At 37.9% G+C, this 22,188-nt stretch overlaps 1 protein-coding gene across 1 annotated transcript in view; it reads left to right on the top strand.

The window, feature by feature from the left end:
• Positions 1–22,188, top strand: part of DNAH7 (dynein axonemal heavy chain 7) — a 251,111-nt gene that overhangs the window by 92,158 nt on the left and 136,765 nt on the right. The window contains exons 25-33 of the mRNA XM_044241200.1: positions 3,769–3,937; positions 6,133–6,235; positions 6,356–6,483; positions 10,988–11,200; positions 12,871–12,969; positions 15,415–15,663; positions 18,083–18,232; positions 19,974–20,156; positions 20,493–20,669. Coding sequence (XP_044097135.1) covers positions 3,769–3,937; positions 6,133–6,235; positions 6,356–6,483; positions 10,988–11,200; positions 12,871–12,969; positions 15,415–15,663; positions 18,083–18,232; positions 19,974–20,156; positions 20,493–20,669 — 1,471 coding nt within the window. The remainder of the gene's footprint in view (positions 1–3,768; positions 3,938–6,132; positions 6,236–6,355; positions 6,484–10,987; positions 11,201–12,870; positions 12,970–15,414; positions 15,664–18,082; positions 18,233–19,973; positions 20,157–20,492; positions 20,670–22,188) is intronic.

Here is a 22,188-nt window from a genome sequence, read left to right as displayed (position 1 = left end):
CCAGCCAAGGTCTCCCCTGTAAACTTGTGCTACATGCTTTCTGGGTATCTCCATTAGGTAACTCATAGGTATTTACACTGAAATTTTTTTCTATCATGCTTCTGAATAATAAAAGGGCTTTAACAACTTTAATCCAAGTTTGCATCTCCCATATTCCAAGTTGTCTCAAGAACGAAATTAAAGTGTTATTTTTTTTCAGATGGTCGAAGTCCATTTAGGTCTAATATCAAAGCCAACATCTTTCATCCACTTTGAAATTTCCCTTCTCTCCCAGCTTGAGCTTGACACAAGCCCAAGACCTTCATCTGGGGAGGCAAATGTGATCAATCTTTTGTCAGTTTTTTTCTTCTTTTGTCAGTTTTATCCCTGTCCTTTGCACTCATCCCGCCATAGCTCACCTGAGGCTCCTCCAGTCTTGGGGTGAATGGAGGAGGGGAGAAGCAAAGGGAGAGGTGGTTTCATGGGTGACAAGTGTCTTGTGTGGAAACTATCTCTTGGCTGTTTAGTGTCCTCGATGAAGACACAAGCTTAGATGTGCCAGATCTCCCATGGGATATTTATGTCTGTTCTTCGGAAATCCTCCCCACCCCACCCCACCCCGCTACCAGTCTCCTGTGGAAAATACCTTCTCTGGTGGGTGCTGATGACTTGCTTCAGCCTCTCTCTGAGGTCAGCTACACACAGACACTCACCTTGGTGTCTTCTCTGGTGTTAGGTGGGCCTCCTCCACAGAGTCCCATTCAACATGACCCAAATCTAGCTTCCTTCTGGTGGGATCTAGAGCTGATCAGATGATAAACACACGTTTATTTTGCCAGTAGTATGACTACATCTCTCTTACTGTCACTGTTTTCCCCAGCTCTGCCCTCAGGAATAGCCATAGACACTCTCTTGACTTGAAATATTTTAAGTCATGATTGCACCCGCAGTTCCTGTGTTACACAAACTCCAGGGCTCAGTGAGCCACGGTTTCTGAAGAGTTCTCTAAAGCCCCTCAGGTAGCTTGGGAGAGGGGCAAGTGCATTCTTCTCTATAGAGGGACGGGAAATAAACAACACACTAACAGCTCTTTCCAAAGATCTTTACTCTTGACCTCTCTTTTACAAGCTTCCTAGCCACTTTCTGTTCGCCTGGTGCTAGGTGACCAATGTCCCTATCTGTAAGATAAGATGATCTGGCATAGATTGCTCTATTTATATTCTGTTATGCATTTTTTACCCCTGGTATTTATATGTATTTACCAAAACTTTATCATTGTCTTAACTCACCATTGCTTCTTCCTTTGCCTTCTTTCTGGTTTCATTTTTCTTCTTAGTAGGCAATATCCTTTAGTAATGGTTTCAGCGAGGCTCTCCAAGTAGTGAGCTCTAACAGTCTTTGTCTAAAAATGCCTTTTTAGATGAAACGTGGTCTTCATTCATTTATTAAATGATAAGATAGCTAGGTATAGAACTGTAAGTGAACCTAGCTTCCCCTCAGGTCCCTGGAGATACTGTTCTCCTGGTGTTCATTGGTACGGCTCAGTTGTCTGTTACTGCGATTCCTTTGTAGGTAATTTTTTTCTATCGTGGTTTTTAAGATTTCCTCTTTATTGTTGAGGTTCACTGTAATGTTACTATATGTGGGTGAGTTTTTATGAGTTTTTATGTATCCCACTTGAGACTTTTCAGTTCATATCTTTCTTCAATTCTGGCAAATTCTCAGCCATTCCTTTTTATTTTTTTATTTGGGTGGGGGAGGGAGTGAGAAGGGGGGTAGAGAGAGATGGAGAGAGAGAACCTTAAACAGTCTCCTTGCCCAGTGCGTGGACCCTGAGATCATGAGCTGAGCTGAAACTGAGTCGAATGTTTAACCTGCTGAGCCACCCAGGTGCCCCACAGCCAATGCTTTTTAGATTTTGCTTTTTTCCTGCTCATTTTTTTTTCTTTGTCTCTCAACTTTTCTGATATCCCATCTTGGTCTCTTCCTGGGTGATTTCCTCATATTTATTTTGTGCATAATTCTGCTCTTTATGTTTACTCTGCAATTTAATCTGTTAACTTTCTAAAAAGTCCAATAACTGTATTTTTTATTGCTAGTTTTCAAGTTTTCTCTTTTATGAAACTGATTTTTCTCACAATTTTCTTACGTCTCTTGCTTTTTTTTTTTTTAAAGATTTTATTTATTTATTTGACAGAGAGAAATCACAAGTAGATGGAGAGGCAGGCAGAGAGAGAGAGAGGGAAGCAGGCTCCCTGCTGAGCAGAGAGCCTGATGTGGGACTTGATCCCAGGACCCTGAGATCATGACCTGAGCCGAAGGCAGTGGCTCAACCCACTGAGCCACCCAGGCGCCCCCGTCTCTTGCTTTTTTGAACAAGATTTATTTATTTTAGAGAAAGAGAAAGTGGGTGGGGGGAGGAACAGATGGAGGTGGGGGGAAGTCAAGCAGGTTCTGTGTTGACTATAGAGCATGATGCGGGACTCAATCTCACGACACTGAGACCTCACCTGAGCCAAAACCAAGAGTCGGACCCTTAACCAGCAGTACCACCCAGTTGGCCCTGTCTATTGCTTTTTGTTTAAGATTTCATTAAATAAACCATCAGGAAACCAGAGTGCCATGTATATGGTAATTCTCCCGCACCTTTGTCCATCTGCCACTGCAAGTCAGACTCTTAACTGTGATGTGTCTCTCTCTCTCTCTGTGTGGTTTTACTTATGAGCTCATTTTGAGAAAGGGTTGTTTTCTCAGCTGTGGAGGTGTCCATGTGGAGCAGTGTCACATTTATCTCTTAGAAGAGCTTTAGAGTTTTCTTTCGTCCAAAATAACATTTCAGTGTTAATTTCTCAGTTTGGGTTCATGTGCCCATGGATACTGAAAATTTTGGCCCTACCCCCACGAAGGATTTCCACTGGGAGCTGCCACGAAGGGTAAGCTTCCTATCTCCTCTGTAGTTGATCTTCATCTTCCTTGAGTAGGCTGCTAGAGTAATTTTAGTTTCCATTTAGAGATAAACCAGCTTTCCAAGGCTTCTGGGTTTATATACGTGAATCCATTCCAGCTCTTCACCTTACTCAATATAAGAATTTTTCTGTTTTGGGGCATCTGTATGGTGCCGTTGGTTAAGCGTCCAACTCTTGTTTTGGTTCAGGTCGTGATCACAGGGTTGTGAGATTGGGCCATGTGTCGGCCTCTGAGCTCAACATGGAGTCTGCTCTGCTCCCCACCCCTCCTTGCTAGATCTCTCTCTCAAATAAATAAATCTAAAAAAAAGAAAAATAATAATTTTTCTGTTTCCGTGTGGTTGTAAATGCACTTGCATGTGTTTGTATGCAGATCCCCAAACAACACGCGCCTCTCTATTTAGCACTCAAAGACTGACAGCTTTGCGTTCCCTCTTCACTGGTGATTTCTCTTTCATTCTTTCGAAATGGCTGGTATTTCAAAAGTTACTATTTGGACTTTTTTGTGGAGCATTTCTGAGTGCTTGCAGTTGTGGGGAGGGGTGGTTTGGCGTCAGCAGAATTCCCCGTTTTGACCAGGATCCACGTTGAATTCCAAGTGAGCTTGCTCTGATTCTGTCCTATATAATCAGTGCTTCAGAAGTGAAATACAGTAACAGATAAAGTAGGCCACCGTCAGAGATGCTCAGAGGTTCATGGGAAGGAAGAAATTATTGAAGAGGAAGTGGAAAATTTGGCTCTCAGTTTAAACTTATCCTCTTTTCATAATATATATTAAAAAATGTCATTATTTTATAAAGATTGCTTATTTCTTCTATTTCAGAACCTTGTTTGGAGCCCTCCACCTGCACCTTGGAGGAGCCCCTGAAGGGCCAGCTGGCACTGGAAAGACCGAAACTACCAAAGATTTAGCAAAAGCAGTGGCCAAACAATGTGTTGTTTTCAACTGTTCTGATGGGTTGGATTATCTGGCTTTAGGAAAATTCTTTAAGGTTTGAATTGACTCATTTCTTTACAAAATAACAGTTCAGAGAGGGAAGTTATTTATAATGAAACAGAATTTCATGCAAGTAAAAGACTTATTGTAAGTTAAGTAAAATTAAAGCACTGTCTCTGTTCTCCAGAGAAGTGGGGTTATTTCTCATCTCCTTCACCAGAGAAGGAGCTCTACTCGTGTGTCCAGTCCCTGCTGCTGGGCTCAGTATGACTGATAGAAGGAGGGCTGTGCCTTCAGTATGTTGAGGCCGCTAAAAATTTGAGAACCACGACATCATGTAAAGACTGTGGGAAATCTAAAGTCTTTAATCTGTAGCTCTTATTATTAACCAGTTAATGATTCAGTAATTTACTTTCATAGATACTTTCTAGTTAATCTTTTCTTGCAAACTTAAAATCCTTGTTGGTTTTTTTTTTTTTTTTCTTATCCTGAGTCAGATTCCCACTCTACAGATTCCCATCTGTAAGATTGCAAAAGAAGAATTAAAAATGTAACATTCCTGTCTATAAAGCTGTGACTCATTGGTCATTTTAGCCCTTGGTTGCTTACTGGCTGTTATTCTTTAAAATGTTAGTTGGAATAGCGAAACATAGAATTATCCATTTGAGATAATAGGTTCTGTTTATTTGTTTATGTCTGTTTTTCTGTAAAGATTCTGGAATTCTTATTTTTTAAGATTCTGTCATTATTTTCCAAAATTTCTTCAGAAAAGGTAACATTTAAAAAGAAATCCAAACTAACAAAAAATACATATACCAATCCTACCCTATATAGTAAGCTGTTCCTGGCTGGCATAGGCAAGGTTATTTTATAACAGATTGGGAATATAAAAAGTCTCTATATTTGTGATGCTGAAACAATTAGGATAAGATTTTAAAAGTCAAAATTATAATAACATCAGGAAAACATTTGAATGACAAATGACCATTTTAATCATACTCTGTAATGATATACAGCCTTGTTGTAATGATTTTTAAGAAAGAATAGTAAGTCAAAAAGAGTCTCTGTGTAGTTTAGTTTGAATAGCCATTATATTCCTAAACATTTAAGAAAAGTCTGGCACGAACTACTCAATTTTTGAATGATATTCTTAATTCCTTGATACAGAGTCATATACTTTTAGTATTAAAGTTGCTTACTGATAAGTATATATTGGTTATATAGATACTTTGTGTGAGGATCATGCTGAATAATAGGGTACAGGATCAAAAAGACATGGGAATTGCAATTAAGAACCTCACAATTCTGATATCTATATGAATGTGTGACTCATAAGTATTTTTTGTTTTCTGTGGTTTCTAATCCTCTTATTATATGTAGAGATCAAAGTCATAGTAGCTAATAAAAATGTGCTATTCTTTGAAATGGACAGAATTTTCATTTAATTTGGTGTGGTCAGTAGATGGAACTGTGTACAAATCCAAGGTCAGCCCCTATTAGCTCTGTGGCCTTGTACTAATTACTTAACATCTAGTGTGATACAGTCTTAGTTTCTTTGCATGAAAGATACATGCATCATGCCTGAAACATACCAGCTACTCAGTGAAACACACACACACACACACACACACACACACGTGTGTGTATATATACACACATACAATCTACAGAATGCAGATTCCATAAATATTGAATTGATTTTTTAAAGTAAATTTGAATTTGGCTGAGCTACTCAAGCTTGGTGGTCCAGTTTTCTTTAATGCCCAAATGGCACATATTTGTGGGTAGCTGTGAGTTAGAAGTACAAACTAGGGCCTCAAACTGTGTAAGTTGTCTATTAAGGGGCTCCGACCACAAAATAGTCTCATTAGCAACAGAAGTCATCTTATTTAGAGAATTATTACAATCTACTCTATGAAGTTCATATAGAAAAAGCAAACAAAATCACCTTGTATATAAAAAGCAAGAAAGACTTTGAGATTACAGGTATACATCTAAATGTCAAAAGATACACAGAAAGTAAAAAGCTGTCGATCAAATGGACAATTTTCCAATTGATCAAACTCCTTACTCCTGTAGAATAATGGATTTCTAAAAATAATAATAATATGCTGTCTTTAAAGATAAAGGTGAATAAGCAATTTCCTTGATAGGATATTAAATCCTTGAAAATATCAGGTGAAAATGCAACATTTCAATGCAATATTTAATCAGATAAAATTGAAAATTTTCATTACTCTTTTCTCCCAGGGACTGTTATCTTGTGGAGCCTGGGCTTGCTTTGATGAGTTTAACAGAATTGATTTGGAAGTACTGTCTGTGGTTGCTCAACAAATTCTTACTATCCAAAGAGGTAATGGACTGGTTTGTGTTTGCATTATGTCAAAACAGTAGAAATATGGAAGATGACAGATGGCACAAGTTGCATTTAAATGTGGAATTGCTAAGTCATTTCATTCTTGATGACCCACAGGTATTAATGCAGGTGTCGATATACTAGTGTTCGAAGGAACTGAGTTAAAACTTGACCCTACATGTGCTGTCTTTATAACCATGAACCCTGGATATGCTGGGCGATCAGAACTGCCGGATAATCTGAAGGTACAGAAGGGCCAATTAGATCATCTGTTTCCTTTCTGTACTGTACTAAGTTAATACGTAAAAAGAAAGGACACCCTCTCCTTGAATTTTATGCAAAATATTTGTTTTGGACATTGTATTTTAGAAAACTGTTTCAGAAAACAATTTTACTTTTTTAAAGATTATATTTATTCATTAGAGAGAGAGACAGAGCACAAGCAGCAAGAGGGGCAGAGAAAGAGAGAGAAGCAGGCTCCCCACTGAGCTGGGAGCACAACGTCGGGCTTGATCCCAGGACACTGAGCTCATGACCTGAGCTGAAGTCAGACGCTTAACTACCTGAGTCATCCAGGTGCCCCTTGAAAATCATTTTTAAAAGCTTTGAATACTGTTAAAAAATGAATTAGCAAAGTGGATGCAACTTCCAAACTGACATTTAAAGACTGATAATTACAGAAAATTAGAAAATAGAGGATATACTGAAAAAGATACCCATTCTATTGCTTACTATATTGTATCCTGCAGTTTTAAATATCTTTTAAAAGGCAAATTTTAAATGGTAGAATCCAGCAGTTGTGAATGTTGTTGTTGTTTCAGGATAATATTATGAGAATTTTCCCATTGTTACAAACATAATTTAAACTGTAAATAAATTTACGGAACTGCATATTACTGTTGGACACTTAGGTTGCTTTTAGTTTTCCTTCATCATAAATAATATTGCAATGGGAAGTTTTTACTTGAGACTTTTGTCTGTTTTAAAATATTTTCTTAAATATGGTCATAAGACAAAGAGCTGTGTTGCGAAATAGCCTCCCAACAGAGGTTGAAATAATTCACAGCCCACATCAATTCTCAATTGACCTTTATACCCAATACTAATTTATTTTTCCTGATAAAAGAAGCAAAGCACTTTGCTAATTGAGTAGACTAAACTTTTCACTTAAAAAAAAAAAACCAAAAACTTGATTATGAGAGAAATAGGACATTCCCCTGTATCTTGGGCATTTTTTTTTTTAATTCATTGCATTTTATTTTTTTGCATCTATGGCTAGAGCATGGAGAACAATGTTGAAGAATAACGCAGTGGTAATTGCAGATCCAAAACCAAGTCTTCCGACTCGAAGCTGGTCTTCCCATGTTAGGCTGACAGCTTCTTAGACTAGTTAAAGAATTTTTCTTTTCCACTGAAGACACTTTTGATTCAACTAATTGCTACATTGTATTTCAATATTTCCATTCCATACACTTTTATGTATTATATGAGATGTTTTAATACTTTGCCTTAGTGAAGGAAGGTATGATTAAAAAATAAAAACTAGTAAATCCTCTTTTATCTAAGAAGCGTTCTGCAATTTTCATTGCGAATTACATTTGAGGGGCTCTTTTTGTAGCAGTTTTTTGTTTGCCTACATTTTTCTTTTCTTCAGTAGATCACTCTGAATACATAGTATTTGTAAAGGCAAAAACCTGTGACTAGCTAATCTTATAAGCTGGGGCTATTGTTAGCAGAGTCCGTTCATGCTCTATGCAGAATGTGTCACAGTCTTATGGGCTGTGCATGTTGAAATGGAGTCAAAATACCCACCTAGTAGTTCTGTAGGTGATGCAACTTCTCCTTCAGGCCAAAAACTGCTCTCAAATTCTCATAGCTTTGTTGTTGTTCTTCCTACTGTGCAGTCTTCTTGGTTAGAGCAGCCACAGAACATCTGTTTTCAAGTACAAATGGAAATACCTAACAGTTTTGAAAAAATGTCTTAGTCTGAAAAGAAAGAAACAGATCTTCCTTAAAGGATAAAAAAAAAAAAAAAAAAAACACCCACAAAAAACAAACAACAAACAACTTATTAAGATCCAGAGAATGTCTTTAGAGTTGTCTTTGAGGCTTCCCTCTTCACCCAGTGACTCAGCCTGTCGCCAAAACCAGGCATTCTGTTGTACAAAAGCCTTATCATTCTCGCTGCTCTTCCGTAGTTCCAGGCCACACATTCCTTCCATCCCCCCTCCTCCTTCCCCTGTGTGTCTTACTGCAGCAGCTCACTTGTCTCCAATCTCTTCCCTACTAAAATAAGCTACCGTGAATTCCCCATTATAATCCTACCAGTGTCTTCGAAGCATCCTAATCCTGTAGTTTCCAGATTTAAGAAGCTATTGCGTTTTGTTGTTGTTGTTTTGCCTGCAGAAAAAAGTTCAAAGTTCTTGGCCTTGTCTACAAGAACCTTGGAACTTGGACCCAGTTGTATCTGTCCTGCCATCTCCCTACACCTATGTTTTCATGGAAATAGTCCCATTTTGACATCCTATACATTGAGATAAGATCTGCATAGTGAGCAATTGCTGAAGCTCGTTGCTGCATTAGAGACGCTGTGTTTAATATTAAAACTATTCTGAAGAATCAGTATTCGATAAACTTTTCAGAATAGTTGCATGTTAGAAGCCATGGTGAAATGGAGATATTCTAGATCTTCTAATGTCACAAAGTCAATAACCTGGTGTATAGCTTTCTACAAGGGTAATACTCATGTTGATTACCTGTATCACAATTTATTCAAGCCCTGGTATGATACCGAAGCTATACTCTTCTTTTAGACTCAAGAAAGTATGTCATTGGCTAAGCCAAAATCAAACAATGTTTTTAAGAGCACTAAATTAACTTTAAAGATATTGCTATTACTAACAAATTATTTCTGACACATTCCAGATCACACCATATCCTATCAGTATTTCTCACACACTGAGAACCATCGAATTAGAATATTCACCTAAAAATATTTTAAGCGGGATGCTTTTCTCTGTGATCAGTGGGAATCGATGTTAAATCAATTCCCATTGGGTGATTCTGAGCAGACGAACTTCATGATAACCCCATGAAATGTCTTTACCACTCTCCATTTTTGTTCTCTTGGCCACGGTCTGTCTGTTCTATGGTGTTCCATGGCCATATTGCTAGTGTGTCTGAGACACTCTGAATAGGAATTTGTGAAATATCTGATGTGGTCAGGGGGAAACCTACACCACGCCGACATGGATGTTCACCCGAAACTAACAGCAATTAATATTGGCGTAGAAAGACCACACCACCCGAACCAAGTCAGGGACCCACTGACTGACCAGCTCATTCATTCATTCTTTTATTCATGAAAATAAATAGTTGTTGAGAACCTACCCTTTTAAAGAGGTACCATCTGTAGAGTAATTCTCTTTTCCTCAGGTCTGTAGCGGTTTCCGGCACTTCCTTAAGCTTCTCTCTTCCCAGTTTATTTGCTCAAGCCGTATATTTTTAACATTTTATTCTTTATTTAATGGTCACCATACTGAAAGAGCAGTCCTAAGCCTCTAGTTAGTAATTAACATAACACACTGGAAGGCTCTTGCTCAACGCCAGTCTTTTATTTGTTCTCAACCTGGAATAATCATAACAGATCAGTTAGGCAAGATGTCTTTTTTCCTATTTGCCTTGTGTTTCAGGTAACTCAATGAATTCCTAGAAGATATTTACAAACTATCTGAACAAAATTACCTTTTTTTTTTTTTTTTAGGAATGCCTAGCTGTCACAATCACTACAGCGTGTGCCTCTCAGTCTTGGGGTTGGGAGTTCAAACCCCACAGTGGGCATGGAGCCCACTTTGAAAAAAAAAATGGCCATTTTTCTCTTTAGTACACAAAGGTCCTGACTTACTGTATGAGCTATTGAAGTAGGCCCCGACACATACTAGCATTCTAAACTTAAATTTTCTTCCTTTCTTTCCTTTTTTTTTTTTTTTTAAAGATTTTATTTATTTATTTGACAGTGAGAGAGATCACAAGTAGGCAGAGAGGCAGGCAGAGAGAGAGGAGGAAGCAGGCTCCCTGCTGAGCAGAGAGCCCGATGCGGGGCTCGATCCCAGGACCCCGAGATCGTGACCTGAGCCGAAGGCAGAGGCTTAACCCACTGAGCCACCCAGGCGCCCCTAAACTTAAATTTTCTTAAAGACTGACATGGTGGCTACAAATTCAAAAAGGTTGAAAATATCTCAAAATACCTTATTTATCTAACATAGGCTTGTTATTGGGAGTTATCTGTAGACTACAACTAAACAGATTCCCAGACAGCCTCGCTTGAAGCCTGGTCTCCCAGTACCATGCATGTTCTCACCAGCCCAGATGAAAAGCTGAGCTTTTGGACATCCCAGCAGACTTGAATATATTTTCCCTATAACCTGTCACTTCCCAAGAAGAATAGAGCATAAGTGAGACTCAGCACGTGATTTAATAATTCACCCAAAACCTAAGTATCATGAATGTTTGTGAGTGTTCTCAAAGCATAATGTAAGGAAAAACAGTGATACAGAAGTTAATGATATTTCTTACATAACAATTATAAAAAAATCCTTTTTTAAAATTAAGTGTTTTTATCTACATGATCTGGATGTTGTAATTGAACATTATTGCAGAAAAGCTACACAGTCATAACGCGTTAGGAAATGCACAGTCGGGTTGCCTTACAATGGTCTTTTCAAAAATACCTTTTCTGCCCTCGTCCAGGCTCTCTTTCGGACAGTAGCAATGATGGTGCCCGACTACGCCATGATTGCTGAAATAGTCCTGTACTCCTGTGGCTTTGTCACAGCCCGGCCACTCTCAGTAAAAATCGTGGCTACCTACCGCCTGTGCTCAGAGCAACTGTCCTCACAACATCACTATGACTACGGCATGAGAGCCGTGAAGTCCGTGCTTACCGCTGCTGGGAATCTGAAGGTAGACAACTCAAGTTATTTCTTACTCAGGAATTTTCTGTTCCTATATCACAGGACCCTGTGTCTTTACAGAGTTCCAGTAACTGGTTGGTTTCATCAGCTTAAAAAAAACCAGCTATTGTACTAAGAAAGAGTTGATCGTTTGCACATGTGAAAAAGGAAATTTTATGATTTGTAAAAACTTAGACATAATTCTTATTGATTTGAATTCTGCTCTGTAATTTTAAATGTTAAATATAGGTACTACCAAGGAATGAAATTCCTTGCTGCCGAGAAATATTTTGAAGGCTTTCAGTCTATATGAACATGTATAGCTTTAAAGGAAATAATGTATAATTAATAAATATATACAAATGTGCCAAAACATTATCAATTGATATAATTATGTAACTACAGCCCATTGTGGACTAGCAGTTACAGATTTGCAATATAATGTTTGCATCTTAAAATGGTATAAATCTAAATGGATGGAAAAAATCCAAATATTTTAAGACTTCTGTAACTTTTCATTGAAAATATTTTATGGAGGTGTGAACTCTGTGTATTAGTTCTTTATGAAACAAAGCAAGGTAGGCTATAGTTAATAGCAAAGTGGAAAATGTGACCTTGGAGTTTATAAAATTTTTATGTTCATGTTTTATAGAAGAAAGGATTTTAAAATATATTCTACATGATTAAGAACAATGGCATGCATTTTTATCTTCTGTAATAAACGGTACTGAGAGTTCTGATACATAGTGGTGATATTCCATTTCACATTAGCCTAGAATAACTGCATGTCATTGTTTTTTGCAATAAGCCAATGCAACTAGAAGTAACAATTTTTATTAACTTAGCGTGTCAGGATTACACTGTGGTCAGATAATGGGAAAGATAATGCATTGTCTAGTGTATGTTATCACTGACATCTTGACTGTGGAATTGAGCTATTAAAGTTATACAGCAAATGAATCCTGCAAATGAATCCTTTCATTCTTTGTCAAAAGCTAATTTAGAATTGTTGAAAGTGTTGGCTTGAATATTTTGAAGTTTGTTTTTATTATATCAAGGAACAATTTAAACATTTGCTTTAAAATGATAGCTTCTCAACTGACAAAATAGACTTTTGACACCTCATAATTTAGGTGTGGTTGGACTGATCCAAAGACACCCTATAAGCAGGATGACCTTTGGCATTAGGTTCTCTGAACTTGACTGCCGGAACCACTGACTTTGTAGGATAAATCCAGTTAAGTTGGAACATGGAATTTTTTAGGCAGAAAGATTCTAGAGGGAAGGAGTGAGGGTTCTAGAAAATTAAATGCATGATGATTAGGAGAAACTTTGGAGTGAGGTGTTGAATAAAGTATTGAAGTCGAGAGAAATAATTTGAAATTCATATTTTGTGAACTCTGCACACCTTATTATGGGCCTGAGCAACAGGTTCAGAGTTCAACCAGGTTTTTAGTAAACTTTGGGGTTACCACAAGTGTTTTGGAATTTTTTCAAAACCTAAAATTATTAACAATCCAATTAAATGAAAATAAATGAGAGAAGTTTTATGTGGGTTTTTGTCTTTGGGGCGTATGTGTGTATACGTGTGTGTGTGTGTGTGTGTGTGTGTGTGTGTGTGGACATGTAGGGGGCGTACTTAGCTGATGGCAGTATCTTCATGAGTATATTTTCTTTTAGCTGAAATACCCAAATGAAAATGAAGAAATTTTGCTGCTTAGATCTATTATTGATGTAAATCTGCCAAAATTTTTGTCCCATGATTTACCACTCTTTGAGGTAAGGATATTTGTCATTTTGGCATATCAGAATTTTTATAATAATGTATTTATCAAATGTCCAAGTTTTCAAGTCCTTATGAGAAACTTCTACAGAAAATAATGCTATGGCACAGAGAAACATAGATCATTCCATGTTTTACTCAAAGTGTGTTTAGTTCTGTTGTTTCAGGTGACTTTCAAGAAGATGGGATTTTAAAATTATACTTTTTTAAAACTGTGCAATGTAAATCAGCACACAAAAGTTACAAAGTCTGCTTGCTGATAAATTGCACTAGAATGTAGGCTCCTTGAAGGAAAATAACGGGTCTAACCCACCACTGAACCCTTTGCACAGAAAAGGTACTTGACAAATGTTTGTTAAATTAAAAATTGAAGAAATTTACTAAAAAGCTTAATTTCTTGGGACACCTGAGAGGCTCGGTTGGGTAAGCATCTGCCTTCAGCTCAGGTCACTATCCCAGGGTCCCGGGAGGGAGCCATGCATCTCACTTCTTGCTCAGTGGGGAGTCTGTTTCTCCCTCTGCCTGCAGCTCCCCCTGCTTGTGCTTTCTCTCCTTCTCTGATAAATAAATCAAATCTTTAAAAAAATTAAGTAATAAAAAGTCTAATTTCTCTTAAAGAATGTACTGGCTTTTATGAAATTGATATTTTTCAGGATGATCTAAAGGGAGAACTAAGTTTAATAATATGGTGCACTGGTATCTCTCTGATTTCTGCCTCCATCATTACATGGCCTTCCCTGGATGTGTTTGTGTTTGAATCTTCTTCTCCTTTCTGTTATAAAGACACCAGTCATTGGACTTAAGGCCCAGTATAACCTCTTCTTAATTTATCTAATTATATCTGCAAAGATCCTATTTCCAAATGAGGTTACGTTTTGAGGTTTTAAATGGGCATGAATCTTTGAAGGGCACTAAGCTGATTAGCCACCACAATGATTAAAATACCTTTGAAATAATTTTTGTATGTTCATTGTTTTAACAAATCCAGGCATTCTTTTTTATCTTTTCTCTACTAAATTGTCTTTGTGCCTTTGTTGAGAATGAATTGTTCAAGTGTGTTGGGGTCTCTTTCTTGGCTCCCCATTGTGTTCCATTGTTATATTTATCTATCATTATACTAATATGAAACTGTCTTTATAATAAGCCTTGAAATCAGATCATAGTTGTCTAACTTTTTAACTTAGAAGTATTGTAAAACTGTAAAATTTCTAGAAGAAACGGGAGACAGCTCTTGTGACTTTGGGATGCGCAAAAATTTCTTAAACACAGCACCAAAAGCACAACACATAAAGCAATAAATCGATAAAATAGACTCTTCAAAATTTAAAAAGTTTGCTCTTTGAAAGGCACTGGTCAGAGGATGAAAGACAAATTGCAAACTAGGAAAAATATTTGCAAATTTAGGTTTATGATGAAGGACTCGTATACAGAATATTTAAAGAACGATCAAAATTTACCATTAAGAAAAAAAAAACATTAAAAATAGACAAAAGATTTGAAGAGGGACTTCACTAAACGACACACACATAAAGCAAATAGGCACATGCAAAACATTAGTCATCAGGAAATGCACATTGAAGAAGTCGCAGTAAGACAGTGTGACGTACCTATTAGTGTGGGTAAAATTAAAAAGACCAACCATAACAAATATTAGAAGTGTTATACACTGCTAGAGTGAATGCACAATAATACAACCACTTTGTAAAGCAGATAGTGTTTTAGCTATTAAACACATAACCCCCATATAATCCAGGTTTTCCATTCTTCAGTATTCAACCAAGAGAAATGGAAGTAAGTCATTTGTCCACACAAAGAGTTGTATATAGTGTTCATAGCAGTTTTGTTTGCAATGGCCCAAAACTGGAAACAATGAAAGAAAGTAGCCATCAACTGGGGAATGGATTTGAATGTAATACTTGTATGCAACGAACTATTAAATCATGGTGTCATGTGTGGGAATCTCCACATCTTTACGCTGAGTGGAAAGAAGTCACACAGAAAACAAGTGGTATCTGTAATGGGTAACTTCATCTATATTCACTTCTAGAGAATGCAAATAAAAATAGCAACAGAAAGCAAATTAGCGGGTTCCCGGTGGTGGAGGTGGGACGGGGCAAAGAGAGAAGGGAGGGAGGGTCACGAAAGGTAACAAGGTGACTTCTGGGAGACAGATGTTGATTATCTTGAGTGATCTGATGACTCCACTTACCCAGCTGTAACACTTTAAATATATAGAGTTCATTGTGTGTCAGTCATACCTCTATAAAGCTGTTAAAACTACTGTTGAACTATTTAATGGCTCTATTTCCATCAATATTAATTGCGAGGATGGGAAGACTTTCATGATGTCTGTGTGTGTGTGTGTGTGTATGTGTGTGTGGAGAGAGAGAGAGAGAGGGTATCAGATATGTAATATAAATCCCCAAATCCTCTGTCACCAGGGAATCACCTCAGATTTGTTTCCTGGTGTGAAATTACCAAAACCAGATTACAATGATTTGCTGGCAGCTATCAAAGACAACTGTGAGTCCATGAATTTGCAACTGACCAGATTCTTTTCCGAGAAGATACTTCAAATATATGAAATGATGATTGTGCGTCATGGTTTTATGATTGTCGGGGAACCATTTGGAGGAAAAACCAGTGCATATCGCGTCTTAGCTGGAGCACTAAATGACATCTGTGAAAAGGTAAGTGTGTTATTAATGCACTAATTTATTCATAATTAGCTTTGTGCAAGATAGAGTGTACAGTGATTTACTTTATTAAGATTTTATTTATTTGAAAAAGAGAGAGATCACAAGTAGGCAGAGAGGCAGGCAGAGAGAGAGGAGGAAGCAGGCTTCCCGCTGAGCAGAGAGCCCGATGCGGGCTTGATCCCAGGATCCTGAGATCATGACCTGAGCCGAAGGCAGAGGCTTAACCCACTGAGCCCCACAGGTGCCCCAGAATGTACAGGGATTTTAAAAAATATTTTAATGTCGCAACTTAAAAATCAAAGGGAAAAATGAGTCAAAGGAAAATAGTACTAGAAAGATCATATGAAGTAATTACCCTATCTATCATAGGTTTGCATGTCAATTTTCTATTTCTTTTCAAAAATTTTTTTATTTATGAAAGTAACACATGTTGTAGAAAAAAAATCTGAAAACATGAAAAGCCTGAAAGCTTTCTTTTCATACTTTTAAGAGTATTTTTATTTTCTGAATGGTTAGATTTGTAAGGCAAACTTCTGTGATTGGTTGCTAGTGGTATTGAAGTGAATGTGTGCTTTGTGTTATCTGAGTCACACATGTACACACAAATGCAACAAAAGATTGTATAAGACATGGATTGTGAATAATACGATCATTTATTTAAAATTGGCCTACTTTGACATGCTAAAGGAATGAGGCTATTTTTAATTCTGCAACTAATACTGTATTTCTGTCTCCTTTTTGTATTTTGAGTAGTTTTCCATTCATATATTTCAGTGTGTGTAGCCAAATGGTATTTGTGATCATTATATCTTGATTGTGGAATCTCACTAGCCTGGCTGCATTTTTGAGACAAAAGTCTCGCCTTTGTGCAACAACTTCCCTGACTCAGATGGCAGAGCTTTCCCATACCTCCCCGCAGAGAATGATGCCTTGTCATCCCCTTAGTGGGCACAGAGAAGAATGTGAAGACCACAAGCTTGTTTTACTGTCTAGTTTATTATTCCACATCTTTTCTTGAGTTCGGTTTTTTTGTGTCCCAAGCCCGGGGGTGTGGGCAGAAGGCAGCGTTGGGAAGAGTTGCACTTGTTATGTTATATATACAGAAAAAGAAACGATGACGAATAAGAGAGCACAGGGGATTTTAGGGCAGTGAAGCTATTCTGTATGATACTGTAATAATGGATAAGTGCCGTTATGCATTTGACAAAACCTGTAGAATGTACATCACAAGAGCGACCCTTAATGTCAACCAAGGACTTTAGTTAATAATAATGTATCAGGGATCCCTGAGCAGTGCAGTCAGTTAAGCGTCTTACTGTTGGTTTTGGCTCAGGTCGTGTTCTCAGAGTTGTGAGGTTGAGCCTGTGTTGGGTTCCCCACTCACTGCGGAGTCTGCTTGAGCTTCTCCTTTGCCTCTCTCACTCATGCTCTCTCTCTTTCTCAAATAAATAAATAAATCTTTAAAAAGATAATAATGCATTAATATGAGTTGATCATTCATAATAATATACCACCCCACAGCAAGTGTCTAATAATAGGGGAAATGGAGGGGGATCTGGGGGACAGAAGGAATATATGTGAATCTCTGTACTTTCCACTCAATTTCTCTTTGCACCTAAAGCTACTCTAAGAAAATAACACCTATTAATTAAAAACATAAAATCTCATGCCCTAAGTGTGTTAACATCTTTTGTATAATTCCCAGCTTTCAAGATTCTGGTCAAAATTGACAACTTATGAATATTACCTTTTTGCTTCTGTGAGAATGGAACAGGGTTGCCTATATTTAGATCTTTTCATTTTCTCTCAAAGAAGGTTTGGTAGCACCAGTCAACTGGTTACAGCCCATAGGCCATATTTGGTTCCAAACCTATTTTTCTAATGCCAGAGAACTTAGAATAGGGGTAATATTTTTTAAGGTTTATAAAAAACAAAACAAAACAAAACAAAAAACAGAAAGAAAAGAAAGAGAAATGGAGAAGAATATATGACCAACTATATGTAACTTGAAGAGCCTATAATATGTATGTACCATTTGACACTTTACAAAAAGAAAAAATTTCCAACTCTCCTTTTGTACTTTCAGGTTTACAGCTCTTTGCTAATTTGTTGGCAAATTTGCTAATTTATTTGCAACAACAAATTTGCTAATTTATTACTGAGTATTTCATGAGTTTTAAATACTATCATAAGTGGTATTTGTAAAATTTTACTTTTTTAGTTGTTTAGCCCTGTAGAGAAAATGCAACCCGTCTTAATAAACGGACTCTGTCTGCTGGAAATTTGTGAAATGCACTCCTTGCTTCTGGTAGTTTCTTTGCAGAATCTAGGATTTTCTACATATCCAATCATGTTTTTTATGAATAAAGACAATATCCTTCTCAATAAATGTGCTTTTTTTTCCATTAAGGGGTTAATGGAGGAGAACAAGGTTCAAATCACTGTGTTAAACCCCAAGGCCGTCACCATGGGCCAGCTGTACGGACAGTTCGACGTGGTGTCCCATGAGTGGTCCGATGGCGTCCTGGCCGTCAGTTTCAGAGCGTTCGCTGCTTCCGCTGTGAGTACCAGAGCTCCAGTGCGCATGTGCAGAAAGACTGTGCGCTCCTGCTGATGAATTTCGGTTGTTTCTTCTTTTCCAGTTGTTTCAGACAATATGTCCTTACTTTGGTGTTCTTTACCCACTGAAGGACTCAGCTGACCATGACTCTTGAGTTGGTGTAATAATAGAAAAACGTCAAAGCTCAGCTTTGCTTTGAGTGGCTCAAGGACCTCAGACAATGAGTGTAACATAAGAATTGGCTTTCATGGGACGGAGATCTTGCCCAATATCAGGCTTTACTAGTAATTTCAAGGATAAAAGTAATTACAGGACAGATAGAGATGGGAGATCATTGATAGAACTTCTCAGGTTCTTTCTTTTCACAGTGGATGCCCTCTGGCCCAGATTAACACACGACATCTCTACATAATGTATGTAGTCGCATTATTTATGCAGAAATAATTACAAGATATCTCCCATTTTATACTCAGTTACATGGCATACATTACATTTTCCAGGACGTTTTGCCCCATTAATACTCAGTCTCAGAAAGGTTAAGGAGCTGACCCAAAACCAGACAGCGGACAAGCAGTAAAGCCAAATGACACATGAGGTCCGCAGAGCCCCATCTCTGGTACCTGGCCGTGTTGCCCAAAGTGAGGGTTAGTGGGCATGGGAAGCCAACAGGTCAATGGAACTTTGATCTTGAGGTCATCTCTGAGCTATGAGCTCTTCCTTTCTCCCGGAGCCTAGCCAGAGGTGGCTTCTGAGTGTGCGTGTGGAGCAGGCCCAGTCTGTGGCAGGTCCACGGTCCTGCAGACTGAAGCAGTTGGCGACAGGGCCTGGGAAGGTAGTAGTATGGATTCAGACCCCTCACCTCTTCAACCTGAATTTGCTGAGAGGGAACCAAGGCATCGTCTGTGTGCACAAAAAAGCAGATTTTGTAAGATCTGGAAAGGAGAATTCGCTGTTGCACTCCCCATGAATATCTGGCCATTCCTTGGGCCTCATCGAACATTTGCTGTTGTTCAGACAATGAGAAAATATTGTCACGTTTATCATCGTGAGACTGAACCTTAGACTGACATCCCGTATCACCACGAAACCATTCAACCCAAGCGGGATGTGTGTGTGTGAATTCATTCAGCGGAGGGAAGAAAAAACTTGATTTGGCACCCAAGAGTAGTTAATCTATATGAACATAATACTGCATAGAATCAGATACTTTGAATGAAAACTATCTTCTCTGGAAATTATGCTTTTTTACTCATAATGCTTTCTAAAACATGTTGTATATGAGTCCAGAAACATTGGAAAAGATGAGATTTTGAGAAAAGATGTTATACTTCGGTCTTGTCCATGGCGTATATAGGCTTCTTCAGTGACTCTTCCTATCTCTCTCTCTCCATAAACACACACACACTTTATTCAAAAGATGCCCTTACATATTTTTTTAAAGATTTATTTATTTATTTATTTATTTGACAGACAGAGCTCACAAGTAGGCAGAGAGGCAGGCAGAGAGAGAGGAGGAAGCAGACCCCCCTGGTACGGGTCTTGATCCCAGGACCATGGGATCATGATCTGAGCCGAAAGCAGAGGTTTTAACCCACTGAGCCACCCAGGTGCCCCTGCCCTTACATTTTTATGGTGAAAATAATTTTAGGAGTTACATTTTTAAATTTTGAAACATTATTGGGCTGTTTCCTTATATATCCCTACTAATTTTTGTCCTTTATTCGTTATATGCTTAAACCAGACACCAGATAGGAAATGGTTAATCTTTGATGGACCAGTAGATGCAGTGTGGATTGAGAATATGAACACGGTGCTGGATGATAACAAAAAGCTGTGTCTGATGAGTGGGGAAATCATTCAGATGTCACCACAAATGAATCTTATTTTTGAACCAATGGATTTGGAAGTCGCTTCTCCTGCTACTGTAAGTTCTCAATTTTGACATCTGCTTATAAATTTGAAATGCTATAAATGATTTTATTACTTAGTAACCTTGACTTTGAAAGAAAAACATTAGTAGAATTCATTTTAACAATACTCCGATTCTTTAAGAACAGAGCTATCTGTTGACCTACCATGACAAATTTTCCTCTTTCTTTAAAGCCATGGGTAAAGTCATACACAAAAATTTAGATCATGAAATTACATAAAATTAAACTTTTTAAAAAAGAATTTTCTGAAGGTTATAAGAAACAGATGTACCAAGTCATATTTCTTACAGAAGCATTACCTTGATGGTAAACAATTATTCTTTTTCCAGGTTTCCAGATGTGGCATGATTTACATGGAACCTCACATGTTAGGCTGGAGACCATTAATGTTGTCTTGGATAAATCTTCTACCTGCTGCCATTGGTTCCATGCAGAAAGAATTTATAGTAGGCTTATTTGACAGAATGGTCCCAGTTTCTGTTGAATTTATTAGAAAGCATGCGAAGGTAAGAGGCATCAGAATTGTAAGACTTGAATAAATGGAAAATCCAAATCAGCCAAATATATTCTTTTGTCTATTGTTAATACCAATGCTCAGATATTAAAATAATTTAATTGGCTTAACTAAAACCTTTTCTGATGAAAGTAGAAAGATTTAATGAGAGATTTTAGGGTTTGAATATATGGATGCTAATCTATTCCCTTCAAGAAAAAAAAAAAATCTTAAAGGTCCACCTAACCACATCTGGGTGAAAATATCCTAAAATGTTATCTCTCATTTCTCAGCGACTATTATATTTTAGTTTCCATTTTTATAATTTTTTTTGTTTTTTGAATTTCCTAGAATAAAGCTGACATATTTTATCATTAGCAAAAGGCTGATTTTTAAAAGTAATTCATTTATGACATCTGATGAATGAGGTAGTGGGTAATAATGGAGGAATACGTTGTTGCTTCAGGCAGGCTAAATGGGGAATCTGCTCTATTTCGCATGAGCGCATCTACTTGTTTAGAGATGACTGTTGTTGGCTAGAGAAACCTGGGATTTAGGGAGGAAAGTCAGTCCCTGGTAGAAGACTGAAAGAAGTCCGAATCCATTTTTCTTTCTTTCAGTGTACCCAGGGGATTGGTGCGGTGGGGAAAGGTACCATGGGGGAGAAATGACAGCCTGAATGGAAATCTCCTGCCTCTGAGAGTTGATGGAGTTCCAGCCAGGCTCTTAAACCCTCTCCAGCTGGAAATTGTGGGGAAAGTATGCTTAATTTCTGCTCTGGGAGATGTCAACCAAAGGTCTTTTAGGATGACTTTGGCTCTGGAACAAATGCAGGAACACAGGCCTGGTTATTTCTCCTGCTGTTGGAAATAAAATAGAAAAGCTTAAGACACAAGTTTGGCTCAAGGTACAGATAAGGAAGGTGGAATTTAAAATCCTGCCAGTGGGTATTACCTAAAGAGAAAGAGAAGTAAGAGAGCAAAGAATAGCATCCTGGGTGCTGCTACAGTTTCGGCGGGCCGGGGAGAGCCCTTTAAGAAGCAAGTAGTCGGTATTACCAGAAACCACTAACATGTCAGGGCAGAGAAGGATTGGCACGTGTCCCTTAGATTTGGCAATTAAGAAGGTCATGGGGACAAGCATGGCCCAAACACTTTCAGGGAAGAGGCAAGGGAGCTCCAGGGCTGTCGGCTGAATATGGGAGCTCCTGGTCACAGCAGTGGGGTACGCTGCTTTTTTAAGAAGCTTGGTTGTTAAAAAATTTAAACAACAAGCAAACATGAAATGTGTTGAAAGTTTGAAGTAATCATGTTTCAAAAACGGTTACATTTGTGAAATAAGCTACAGCTGTCCCCCCACCCACCCCTACCCTGGCATTGTCAGAGAATGTAATAAATATCTTTCCAGAAACAAAAGAGAAAACACACTTTTTAAAAAATTTTTACTTATTTACTTGAGAGAGAGAGAGAGCATGAGAGGGAGAAGCAGACTCCCTGTTGAGCAGGGAGACTAATGCGGGGCTTGATCCCAGG

Source organism: Neovison vison, chromosome 3 (genome assembly GCF_020171115.1).
Source record: "Neovison vison isolate M4711 chromosome 3, ASM_NN_V1, whole genome shotgun sequence".
Lineage (NCBI taxonomy): Eukaryota > Metazoa > Chordata > Mammalia > Carnivora > Mustelidae > Neogale > Neogale vison.
This window is presented reverse-complemented; position numbering and strand designations above follow the sequence as displayed.